Source organism: Lathamus discolor, chromosome 1, assembly GCF_037157495.1.
Source record: "Lathamus discolor isolate bLatDis1 chromosome 1, bLatDis1.hap1, whole genome shotgun sequence".
NCBI lineage: Eukaryota > Metazoa > Chordata > Aves > Psittaciformes > Psittacidae > Lathamus > Lathamus discolor.
The window spans coordinates 132,420,536-132,434,223 of record NC_088884.1 but is presented as its reverse complement, the minus strand read 5'-3'; the positions used below and the strand labels follow the sequence as shown (position 1 = coordinate 132,434,223).

The 13,688-nt window shown below is 36.9% G+C and overlaps 1 protein-coding gene across 9 annotated transcripts in view; it reads left to right on the top strand.

Moving 5' to 3' along the window:
- The window catches only part of FAT1 (FAT atypical cadherin 1), a 115,702-nt gene that overhangs the window by 5,060 nt on the left and 96,954 nt on the right, over positions 1 to 13,688 (top strand). For all 9 annotated transcript variants that reach the window (XM_065696183.1, XM_065696161.1, XM_065696146.1 and 6 more), the window contains exon 2: positions 3,846 to 7,134. In XM_065696183.1, the coding sequence (XP_065552255.1) occupies positions 3,846 to 7,134 (3,289 nt within the window). The remainder of the gene's footprint in view (positions 1 to 3,845; positions 7,135 to 13,688) is intronic.

The window sequence follows — 13,688 nt, the reverse complement described above, 5'->3', positions numbered from 1 at the left end:
TCTAAGTTCTGTTAAGTTTTCCCCCCATGTACAAATTATGTTAATGTGTTCATAATTTTGTTAATGTTGTAACAAAGTAGTAAAACTGTCTTGCGTATTCCAGCACTTAATATGCATATAAATAAAGATTACCAGGATATGCATATAAATAAAAATTATCTGAATAATAATTTCCAAATAAGAAATCAAAGTTTACTTAAAAGGAACTTTTCAGAGTCAATGTGGTGTGCACTTCTTGTAAACCTAGGGCTGTGATGTTTTGCTAAGCAAACAGTTGCCTTATGTGTTGAAAATGGATGCAGAAAATCCTAAACTGGTCCTACTCTAAAGATAATAAAAAATTCAGGAGTTCGAAGTGTAGCCTTTGGCTAAAATGTTTCTGAAATTCTGAGTCATTCTGGCTCAGTATAATGAGCCGAGTTTATATCTAACACATTATCACTTTATCTTAACACTTTCATATTTTTCTTTTAGTAGTTAACTGTCTTTACTACTGGCATTGTTTAATACTTCAGATATTTATGAAGATTATATTATGTTGATTTTTGGATAATCCTGGGCAACTTTTTTTTTTTTTTTTTTGATTGGTGGTTTTTTGTTTCCAGTAGCTCTGTAAATTATGACAAGATGGAAAAAGTATCGATAGGACAAGGAGTAATGGGTTTAAACTTAAACAGGGGAAGTTCAGGTTAGATATAAGGAAGAAGTTCTTTACTGTGAAGGTGATGAGACCCTGGAGCAAGTTGCCCAAAGGCGTGGTAAATGCTACATCCCTGGTAGTGTTCAAGTTCAGGTTGGACAGAGCCTTGGGTGTTATGGTCTGGTGTGAGACATCCCTGCCCATGGCAGGGGGGTTGGAATTAGATGATCTTGCGATCCTTTCCAACCCTAACTATTCTGTGATTCTGTGAAATTACTAACTTGCTTTTGTCTAACATGGTTAACTCTTAAACTCTTGATTGTGACTCAGCAAACCTTAGAAGTTGCTTGCTTCTGTTACTGGTGGTTGCATCAGCATGTGTAATAGGCTGCCCGTTGCCAGTTCTAAGCAGGCTCCACTTGAAGTTATTACAGAAAAGCAGCAAAAAGTGCTTAAGTTATTATGGCTCAGAAAAATATTTACAGTAATAGTAAAACCTACATGTGTTCAACTTTGAATTTTAACGAGAAGTTTGGATATCTTAACACAGTCTAATGCATCATAGTATGGTGTGCATTGTGTCTAACAGGCCTGAGGAGCAGATGATAAAAGATACAGTGACGTACATACAATGTTTTAGGTAATAGACTGTTTCAGATAGCCTGTTGCCTAAGGTAAGTGTAGACAGTGAATTATGGGGTGCCATAAATCAGAGCTGGAATTGGGTTTTGGACTTCAGCATAAGTAAGAAAGAACAAAAAAAGAATAGTTCTAGTATAACTGAGGGAAAGATCTGATCAGATCAGTATTATATCTGATCATTAAGTGGTTTTTTGATATATTTTTTTTTAATAGCTTTCAAAATTCCAGCAAGATGGAATAAAAGAACCTGTTTCTATTGAATATTTTAAAAAGGTGTAATAATTTCTTAATATGACTTTTATGACAGTCTAATGGCATCTGAAATTGTTCTGAAATTTGGAAGTATTGATACCATTTATTATGGTTTTTTTTTTTTTTTGCTGTGTTTTTTGGTTGGTTGGTTTGGTTTGGTTTGCTGGGGGTAAGGCTTGTTTGGTTTGTTGCTTGGTGGTTTGTTGTGTTTTGTGGCTTTGTTTTTTTGGTTGTGTTTTTCATTTTTAATGAAAATGTTCATTTACTTGGCAGTATGTTAGGCGGTTGAAGCCCTGGAGACCCATGTGTCTGCTTATTCCCAGGACGAATCATAGCCTGGGAAGAAGAGAACATAGGGAAGGAATGATACTGTTAACTCACTGAAATGGCAGCTGTTCCAGCCCCTCAAGCTGGTTTGCCTTACCAGCCTTTCCTTCATTCAGCATTAAAACCTTGTCAGCTGTGGTTCCAGCTAGTGACTTACTTTTAAAGGCTCATACACTTTTTATTGTTTGCCTTTTCATTTTTATTGTTTGCTGTGGTTATAGCTTTAATCGTGTACCTTCATTGCTAGATTTGGAAGGCATACATGCTTGCATTTTTTTTTTTTTTTTCCCTTCCGAAAGGGTACTAGCTAAGTTTTCATTATTGCTTTTCAGTATTCCTATAGCTTGTGTGCTCATGAGTCTTAAATTCTTCTTACAATTATTTATTTACTAATGGTTGGGAATGAATTCCTTCTTCTGAGTTTTTTGGAGTGAACTGTTGACACAGATTAATTTGCTCTAATGCTTTCAAGTGGGCAGAAGCATGGAATTTCAGCCAGTGCAATCTTTCATGTATCTACCTGAGTTGATAGGAATTAGGGCAGAGAAAAATAACTGTAATAAAATGTGAGTGGAAGAAGGAGACCTCATAATGTGATACCTTCTGAGTTTTGATGAACAGAACTAGTGTGAGGATAAGCACCGAGGAGATGCTGACAGCCAAAGAGTGAGTACAGACTAGGGCTAAAATGTAGGAGAAAAAGTCAGGAACAATTAAAGAAGAGTATAGTTAGGAATTCTTATGAGCTGTATAACAGACTGGCTAGGGAAAAAGATGATAAACGAGATGTAAGGGAAGAATATTTAGGATAAATAGGGAAAACTGGAAGGAAAGAATGGACAGTACTTAATTGAAGCAATCAAGTCAAAGCTAGATTTCTTTCTGCTTGTTGGAAAGAAAGAAACTTTTCCACTAATATTTTGTTGAAAGCTTGGTCTTATTGGGGAAGCATTCTGAAGCCTCAGTTTGTTATCCTGTGAGATTCTGGGGAGTAGGGACTGTTACTATAAACTCAGATGAGGAAGGTGGTCCCAACAGTCTTGTTCCTGAAGTTTCTGCCTTTCTTCCTACTGCAGTCTTGTCTGGATTTAGGCATTGGAAATTACATACTGACTTTTTCAAATGGGAAAGCCAGTGAGGGTGTGTTCCATGTCTGTCTTGATGTTCCAGGCTCTTACCCTGTCATTTCAGGAGTGTTTGAGAAACATCTTAATAGTTCTTCCAGTTATTTTGATGGATTCCTGTTCTCATAGCTCCTGATGCTAATTTGTTTCAGATCTGTTCTGAGAGGTAAATAAAAGAATATAACTTATTTTTTATTGGTTTCATAAATTAATGATGTTTGATAGAATTTTTTTTTGTGATATGCATTATTCTTTTAAGGGTACTCAGAATTGGAGAGGGTACAATACACACAGAATTATTCTTTGTTTATGATTTTTGTAATTATCAGAACAGGTGCTCGTAGGATACCTTTAAAAGTTCATGGTAATTTGAAGCAAACTCCTGCAGTTTGCTTCCACATTATTTGATATCAGTCATTTTACAGTATAAGTGAAACAAGGGAGAAGAATTTTTTATCAGAAGACAATGTCACATATGAAGTAGAAGACTGGAGTGAACGTTCACTGCTCCAGATAAGTTCTGATCTAGTTTGCTTGCTTAGCATATTTCTAATATGTTATTTCTGGCATATTTCTAATATGTTACTTTTTGGAGTTGTTAATTTGAAGTTAACTTTGTATGTTCTCCTTGTGTCATGGTAGTAGCTCCTAGACTTTTGGTCTTGTGAATTCTTTGCATTTTCTGGGGATTTTATCTGCTTTTACTGTAAATCATGTTGAAACTTTGTGCAAAAATGGGTATAATCTAGGGGTGTAACTTGTAGTTTTCTTTCAACATGAATTCTAAACTAAACATCAGGGTTATTTGAGAATATTTGAACTGTCATAAAAAGTCTTAACACATCTCTCTCTTGTTGCAGGGTTTCTTTGTAATTGCTGCCATGGGAAGATACTTGACTATGCTGTTGCTGCTGATGCTGCTAGTGCAGCATTTTGGAAACTGTGAAGGAAATCAAAGGCTACATCATGCTTCACCAATGCAGTTTACACAAGTAGAGTATACTGCCACTGTCTATGAGAATTCTGCAGCCAAGACTTATGTTGGGCATCCGGTGAAAATGGGCATTTACATTACAAATCCATTATGGGACCTAAGGTACAAAATTATTTCTGGTGACAGTGAGAACTTGTTCAAAGCTGAAGAATACGTTCTTGGCAACTTCTGTTTTTTGAGAATACGGACCAAGGGAGGAAACACAGCTATCCTTAACAGAGAGGTAAAAGACCATTACATGCTGACTGTTAAAGCAGTTGAAAAAAACACAAATGCTGAAACGCGCACGAAGGTCAGGATACAGGTACTGGATACAAATGACTTGCGCCCTTTGTTTTCTCCAACATCTTACAGTGTTTCTTTGCCTGAAAACACAGCAGTAAGGACCAGTATTGCCAGAGTCAGTGCAACAGATGCAGATATAGGAACAAATGGAGAGTTTTACTATAGCTTTAAAGAAAGAACAGATGTATTTGCTATACATCCAACTAGTGGAGTGGTAGTTCTAACTGGTAGACTTGACTACTCAAACACTAAACGTTACGAGATGGAAATTCTTGCAGTGGACCGTGGGCTGAAGCTGTATGGTAGCAGTGGCATAAGCAGTATGGCAAAACTCACTGTTTATGTAGAGCAAGCAAATGAATATGCCCCTATTATCGCAGCTGTTACGTTGACTCCGTCGGAATCGGACAAAGACCCAACTTATGCAATTGTAACTGTAGAGGACAATGATCAGGGTTCTAATGGAGAAATAGCATCATTAAATATTGTTGCAGGTGATCCGCTTCAACAGTTCAAAACAGTGAGGTCTGTTCCAGGAGGTAAAGAGTACAGAATAAAAGCCATTGGTCACATCGACTGGGAGAGCCACCCTTTTGGATACAACCTTACCCTTCAAGCTAAAGATAAAGGAAATCCCCCACAATTTTCTTCTGTAAAAGTTGTTCACGTAACATCACCACAGTTCAAGTCTGGTCCTGTCAGATTTGAAAAAGAGATATACAGAGCTGAGATAAGTGAATTTGCCCCTCCAAATACACCTGTGATAATGGTGAAAGCTCTGCCTAGTTACCCACACTTAACATACATTTTTAAAAATACACCAGGCAAAATAAAATTCAATTTAAATGCTCACACTGGTCTTATTACCACTTCAGAACCCATAAAAGCACAATATGCATCCCATGTTGAACTTGAAGTTGCGACAAGTGACAGAAGAGCGTCTGCAAAAGTATTAATTAAGGTACTAGGCATGAACAGCAATCCTCCCGAATTTACTCAGACATCCTATAAAGCCTCTTTTGACGAGAACGTGCCAGGAGGTACGAGTGTCATGAGAGTAAGCGCAAAAGACCCTGATGAAGGGGAAAATGGGTATGTGACCTACAGCATTGCAAACCTAAATCCTTTGCCGTTTGTGATTAACCATTTCAGTGGGATTATTAGTACCTCAGAAGACTTGGATTATGAGTTGATGCCAAGGGTTTACAGTTTAAGGATTCGAGCTTCCGATTGGGGTGTACCATATCGTCGAGAAGTTGAAGTTCCTGTTACTATTATTTTAAATAACCTGAATGACAATATACCTCTATTTGAGAAAATAAATTGTGAGGGAACAATCCCCAGGGATCTTGGGGTTGGAGAACAAATAACAACTGTATCTGCTATTGATGCTGATGAGCTCCAGTTGGTGACATACCAAATTGAATCTGGAAATGAACTGGATTTATTTAGTCTAAATCCAAATTCTGGAGTACTTTCACTCAAACAGTCATTAATAGATGGCCTGGGTGCTAAAATATCTTTTCACAGTTTGAGAATTACAGCCACAGATGGAGAAAACTTTGCAAAACCATTGTATATCAACATAACTGTAGCTACTACTCGTAAACCTGTCAACTTGCAATGTGAAGAAACTGGTGTTGCCAGAATGCTTGCAGAGAAACTCTTACAAGCAAATAAATTGCACAGTCGTGGAGAAGTTGAGGATGTTTTCTTTGACTCTCACTCTGTGAATCTTCATGCACCTCAATTTAAAAGTACTCTCCCCACTAGCATTGAGATAAGAGAAGACCAGCCTGTGGGTTCCAGCATAATGCTTATGAATGCTACTGATCTTGATACTGGTTTCAATGGAAAACTAGTGTATGTTATTTCTGGAGGTAATGAAGATAGTAGTTTCATTGTTGATATGGAAAGAGGAGTACTGAAAATTTTATCCCCACTTGACCGAGAAGTAAAAGATAAATATACTCTAAATATTACTGTCTATGATCTTGGAATACCACAGAAGTCTGCCTGGCGTCTTTTAGATATAAAAATTTTGGATGCTAATGACAACCCGCCGGAGTTCCTGCAGGACAGCTATTTTATTGAAGTGAGTGAAAACAAAGAGCCAGACAGTGAAATAATTCAAATTGAAGCTACTGATAAAGATTTGGGGGTTAATGGAGAAGTGAAATATTCTCTTCTTACAGATACAGACAAGTTTACTATTAATGCTGTGACAGGAATTGTGAAAGTTGTAGGGATTTTGGATCGTGAAGAACAGCATGTCTATTTTTTGAAAATAGAGGCTAGGGACCAACCTACTGAAGAACCTCAGTTATTTTCAACAGTTGTCTTGAAAGTGTCTGTAGAAGATGTTAATGACAATCCTCCTAAGTTTATTCCTTCAAATTATCATGTGAGAATTCGAGAAGATCTTCCTGAGGGGACTATTATTACGTGGCTAGAAGCCTATGATCCTGATTTAGGCCAGTCAAGTCAAATACGATACAGTCTTTTGGACAGTGGAGATGGCACCTTTGATGTTGACAAGCTAAGTGGAGCAATACGTATTGTAGAAAGACTGGATTATGAAAAGAAACAAATTTATAACTTGACTGTGCGGGCGAAGGACAAAGGAAAACCCATTGCATTGTCCTCTACGTGTTACATTGAGGTCGAGATAGTTGATGTGAATGAAAACTTGCACACTCCACGGTTCTCTGTATTTGCAGATAAAGGCTTTATAAAAGAAGATGCCCCTGTTGGCTCCTCAGTAATGACAGTATCTGCTTATGATGAAGATGCAGGACGAGATGGGGAGATTAGATATTCCATCAGAGATGGATCTGGTATAGGAGTTTTTCGAATAGATGAAGAAAAAGGTAAGGTGGCTTTTTGTTGTTTTTATATTCTAAATAAAATCACATGCCTGCAGAAAGATAAGAGAAGCAGCATTGTCACAGTTGACATAGATGTTCATTAGGACAGAAAGACATCACCAATAAAGTATACAGCTTTGTCTGCCAATTTAGTGAAATTATATGTATACATTTCATAAGTAGTTTTCCTGTGTTGTCCTCATTTCTATCCAGCCTACCTAAAGCCTTTCTTAGATCTTAAAATCTATGCCACCTGGCAATAATAAGAATACTATTGATATAAAATGAAGGTCTGCCTTATGTGAAAACTGTTGCCTTTTGGGCAGTGGGACTGTGAGGCTAAAGCAGCAAACTGCCTTCTGAAGGTATTTTCATGCTTTTTAATCTTAAGTGACTTCTCTTGCTTCATTCACAGGAGATATGCATGGGTGTGATACTGCCATACATGTTAGGTTTGGTAGTTATCTCTTATAAATGAAATATACTGAACTGCTGACGTATTTCATTAATAATGCATAAATTGACAAGCAACTGTGAGAATTATTCCAGTGTCATGTATTCAAAAGTAGCACAATTATGGTTTCAATAAAATTCTAGTACTGACTTCTAACATTTTGGATGCATATCTGTTTCACTACTCATTTATGTATGTCTCTGATAGAGCATTAATACTGTGCTGCTATGTAAGTGTCTTAAAATAAATTGAGGAGGAATCTTGTGGAAAATCTGGCTGTCGGTTGCATGTAGGTAAATCATGACACATTAATTGTCTTACAGAAAAATAATCTTGAAACTGAGAATAGAAAAAATGGCAATCATATCTGACAAATTCGGTAGCCATTCTGTGTGTTGTGTGCTTCTCACAGTTGTGGATGTGGGCAATACAGTCTCACAAAATCACTTTAAGTTTTAGGTGAACAAACTGTTACTGGCAATATTTTTTCTTCTGGAATGTCAGTTGTTAAATTATGTAGTTTGTGGCTAAAGAACCAGATCTAGACCTTGAAACGTATCATTGCTTCTCTTAGATTTGCTTTTAACAAAGCACACAGTTAAGACTGTGGAACATACTTTCTAAAAATGGAGAACTGAGTACTTTCCAAGACTTGGTAGTTTCACTTTTAGGTTTTTGGTATGCATGCAGACTATTCATGTATTGTTATACCTTTCTTTTCACATAAGTACATTTACTGTGCATTCTTGTACATACATATAGTGTCTAGTTGTATTACAGAATGAGTTTGTTTGCAATTTATTGTCCAAATGATAGATAACAGTAATGAGGATGGAAAAAGTGAAGCAGTATTTTTATTTTGACATCAATGTGTACATGTGTACCTGTTTGTGTGGATGTGGGCAGGTACATGCATTTTTGTGATGTTACCATTGTGGCAGAGTTAGTTGTCTGCATGTTTTGGCTCTTCATTCTTTTGGCACAAGGCTGGTTTGCTTTACTAAAGAATTGGTGTGAGTTTAAGCTCCTTTTAACTGCCAGGTTTACAAAGTTGGGGCAAAACCAGCTTCTATTTAATAATCTGGTCCAGGACAGTGGCTCTGTATTTTCATGGTGGGGAGAGGCATTGTAACTCTTCTATGATTCTATGATTCTATATCTGGTGTGGTAGTGTTGGCAGTTCTGAAGAGATGAAAGTAGAGAGACTTGGTCAGGAGGGAGTGGTTTTAGTTTTTAATCTTAGTGAACAAATTCCGCTTAAGACCCTGACTTGCAGAAGGATGTGTGTATGTTTGGTAGGTGGAGTGTTTTTCTGTCAAATGTTGATCTAAAGTAGCAGGGAAAGAACATGGAGTATCTAAAAGTTTGACAGTATAGCTGAAATTTTGTCTTGAGTCTTCCCCCCACCCCCCTTCCCCCTGGAAGCCATAAGAATTGTTACGGATGGCACCCTGTATACTGTGGTGTCTGTATTTGGCAGGTTTTTTGAAATGGACTAGCTTTGACACAGGGAGGAGTCTGTTAATTAGTCAAGAATTTGTGGAAGAGCTTGATAAAGAGCTCTTCTGACTTTCCTCCTGATGTGCATGTATCTCCCTGCTGTCTTTGAAAGCATCATACTATACTTTCAGTTCAAAGGTAGATGAACTGAATTTAGGAAGTTACTTGGAGTCAACGCTTAACTGTTCCGTGGCTAAGAGGAATCCTTTTGTGCCTGCCTTATTAGGAATCAAGGACAACAATCACATTTGCAGAAAGACTAGATGATTAATGGTAGAAGCATCAAATAGCTAGTTCCGTGCATGGTTTTTTTTGCTGGCTTTCAGGTTATCTTTCCCATGTTACTTTAATTTTCCATTTCAAAAGGTAGGAAATTTTATTAGTGTTTGATATTTGTACCTGTAATTATGGAATTTTCACAAGAGCATTCAATGCATCTTTGCCACTAACTCTTGAGTACTTTTTTTCTGAGACTTACCTTTGGTTTAGGTCAGCTTTTTTTCAGAGGTTTTGTTTTCTGCAGTCCTGTCCAACTGTTAGAAGTAAAGCTATGAACAGGAAGCCCTAAAGGACACATACCCCCAAACTCAGGAGTTGCTTTGATTACTTTCTTGCCTAATTGCTCTGGTGTTTTTTAAGAAGACATAGGAAAAAAATACATACAGGTGAATTTGGTAGTCAATCACAGCAGAGGAGAAGAGCAAAATGACAGAAGTCTTTAAAATTGTGATAGCTTCTTGTAGGTATTTCTGTACCTTCCTCATATCACTGATTTTTTTGCTACGCAAGAAATAGGGCATACACAGTTAACAGGTATCTCTTTTTAAAGGAAATACTTTTCATATGAAGTGTAATCAAGTCATTAAACTTATTTGCCAGGAAGTTACAAAGATCAAAAGTATGACTAAAGAAGATAAATGGTATTACTGAGATTGAGGTTCAGCCTTATGCTATCCCCAGCTCGTAAGTTGTTACCTGGAAGCCAAATGGGTAAAGGAGAGAGTTCAGAGATCATCACTCAATATATAAAGATTCAGAAGTATAATAGTGCACTGTGGCTGTACTGTACAGAGATAAAAATAAAATTATGTAATAAATAGAGATTCTGGATGTTTTATAACAGTATGAGGGGAAAAATGTTAAAATAAGATTTTTGTGCAGTGAATTTATGCAATAAACCAATTTGTTTATCCTTTAGGTATGTGTGTTCAGGAGAACTTTGAATTTAAGATAGCTTTTTATGTATGAGCTAGACTGAATGAAGTCTGGAAATTGAGATGATAAGCTGGCTATATAAATTGCCTACTAAAAGCAACTGTAAAATATTTTCCTAAAGAATTTGATAAGGAGTTGAGCAGATTGAGATGGATTAATAATATAATGTATTGTGCTGATACAGATCCCAGCGTGCCACAAAAAACCCACACACACCATCTAAATCCCATTAACACTGAGCAATAAAAGTGAGATAAATCATGTCAATACCATGCTTCTACTGCCATTTAGGAAGTCTCTAAAGAATGATAGAAGCAATTGCTGGAGGAGAACCTAAAGGAGAAGCTATGTGGGACCAAGGTAAACCTCTTCCTTCTTTATCCCCAGCTGGCAAGCAGGGAAAAGGAGACTGTATTCCTGTTTACTTTTTGGTTGTCAAAAATAAAGATAGAGCATTTCCATTAAGTATTTGCACTCCCTCAAAAAGTGAAATAAAAGATGGAAACTGTAGTATATGAAAATGGATTAGAAAGAACTTCTATTGCTGCTTCCAGTTGTATAGGTGAACTGGGCCATTCAGCATCACCCACTTGGTGGAAGTGATGCTGTAATGGGAGAACCAGCATGTGGTGAGCAAATTTCCACAGTTTTTCAGCTGTAAAATGAGAACTGTTACTGATTTTGCTCATATCTGGCCTTCTCCAAAGAAGTTTTGCCAAGCAAACTGCTTCTTTCCTTGAGATTATCAGGGCTTCTAGCTTATTACAGAGAGCTGTTTTTTATCTTATTTCAAGGGTATCATCTTCTGTTTTCTTCCTAGTGCTCAAAGTTTCTGTAGTTGAGAGAGCCAGTAGACTTCGGGAGTGTAGATGCGGTGTGTCATTTAGACAAAGAAGGCTCTCATTGCAGTGTTTATAGAAAGTGGGAGCCTTTCCTGGAAGCTGATGTTCAGAAACAAAGGTAGTTTCAAGAGTCATGAATTCCATGATATGTAGTTACGTCTAACCAGTTGTGTACTAGGGCGGTTGGATTTGCAACCCTTGTACATCCAGATAACAGGGTATTATTACATGTAGGCCCTATGCAGTAAGGTTTGCAATGATGGCGGTGTGTTTGAACTATTTTAATAAACACTGACTTTTACAAACACGTTATCAGAAACTTCCCAACTAGTTCAACCTGCAAGGCTACCAGCAGGTGTTTTTCTAAACTTCTGCAGTTAAGGATATTTCCTAGGCACATAACCTAGTTCCAGAATGGTGTAAGGGTGATGTGACAGTATGAACTTCATGCATGATAACATTATTACTCATGTTTAATCTAGTAATATAGCTGTTACCAGGATTTTTAACTGTTCCTTCAGTAACCTGCAGTTAAGTTGTTAGGCCATGAGTGTTACAAAATAACAGTAATTCTGTTCTAACAGTAACAACAAAGTTTAAAGTGATTAAACTAATTTGCTGACTTAAAAAGGTGTAAGTATGACTGCTGTATTAGAACAAAAGTCTGTCTAGCCTCATATACTGTCTCCAGTAGAGTAAGGAACAATAAGACCAGAGCAGACACATGATACTTCCTTCTAATACTTGCCCAGTATCTACTTATTTTCTATTTGAGGAATTTTTGAGACACTTGTGGTTTGTAACCTTTTGTGGATTTATCTTTATTGTGTAGTCTTCCCTTGGAATGGTGTAACAGTCAAGTGTAAGTCATGCTACCGTGATAAAGAAAGGTAATTTGTTTTGGTAAAGAATGTTAAAAGAGCAAGAAAAAAAAAATCCCAAACAAAAAAAAAAAGTTGATAGGGTCGTGTGGAAGAAAATTAATTTTGTTGCACTGTCTCTGTGTGTGTGTGTGTAAAATATCAATAAAGCTTAATGCCTAAGAGACACTATTTTTGTATTACCAGAACCATTTCCAGCTGTGAAGTCCGTAATTCATTAAGTAGAATTAATAGGATTTTAACTACATAAAGTGAAGTATTGAAATAAACTTTTAAAAGGTACAGAGCATTGCTAATGTATAATAAGCATGTTAACATTTCTTTGTAGTGTTCTTATAATTGCATTAATTAAAATGCAGGATATGATTAACACTTATGTATAAGGGGTTTGCTTCAGGTTCTGTTTCTTCATTGATCTTTGGCTTTTTAGCTTTTCATATCATTCCACCACTCACTGTTGCTGAGTTTTCATATAAGACAGGCATTGGCAAAGATCAAAGAAAGATCATCAGTGGAGCAGAACACTTAAGTACCTATTAGATAGCTGTTAAGCCAGCAGTGCTGTCTGCCAGCTGGCCTGCATCTATCCTAACAACTCTTGTACCTTTAGGTACCTGGGTTGCACCCAGATTGTCTGTTGGGAATGCTGTCTGCTGCATTTCCACACTGAACTGTGCCCTAGTGCTCTTTGGAAGAGTGCTGGCTGGCACAGGCCAAAAGCAATGTAGAGAATGAAGTTCCAGTGCATGGTAATATTTTCTGTCTGTTGTACTGATACAGCCATAAACCGCTTGAAGGTAGGATAGGCATTTTTTAACCGAAAATGAGACTAGTATGATTTGTTTTTAAGTTAATAGTACTTAGGCAGCCTTACAAATATGGGACTTCCTTTACACTCTTCAGTGAACGCTTCCATGCACTTTAGTTTTTTACCCCTTTTGTATAAGGTCATGAATATAAACACCAGGATATAAAAGAATTTACTTTCCCTCAGTTTAAATTAAGAAAAAACCAACCAACCAAATAAAACCACCAAACCACTCTCCCCCAAGTTACTAATAATAACATTTTTTTTTTTTTTTACTATATATCTTCCAAACAAGCTACTGTCAAAGCCATATGGTGACTGTACTGTGTTTATTCCAAGTTACTGCAGAACTGTCAGATAGGTTATAGGTTGCTGAAAACTGTCAATAGAAAAAAATGTGGAGCAAATATTTTTGTAAAAATGTTGTTAAACATTAAAGTTGTCATTGATTAGGTGATGGTGATAGTCGGGAAAGAATACTCCTGGTGGGTTTGCTATGATAGGCTGTGAAGAGGAGACGATCTAAGATTTAGTCAAAGTTTATTTACAGAAGTTGTAACAGTGACATTTCCTGCTTAGCTTCTGTCCACAGATAAAGTCTCATTGGCACATAGGTCTTGAAATTCCGAGTATATCAATTAAAAATGAGGAATAAATGGGAAGACTGACCCTGTCCTACGAGGGTCTTCTCGTAGTGTTTTCTTCTTGCAAATCACAGTGGTTCTTACCATACTTTCGAAAAGCGAGCTGGACTGGAAGGTGCTCTATTTTCTGTATAATAGTAATTGGTTGATTTTTGTACCACAAATTCTTATCCTAGTTAGTTCGGGTACAAACACAAGTGAAGCTCGGAACAC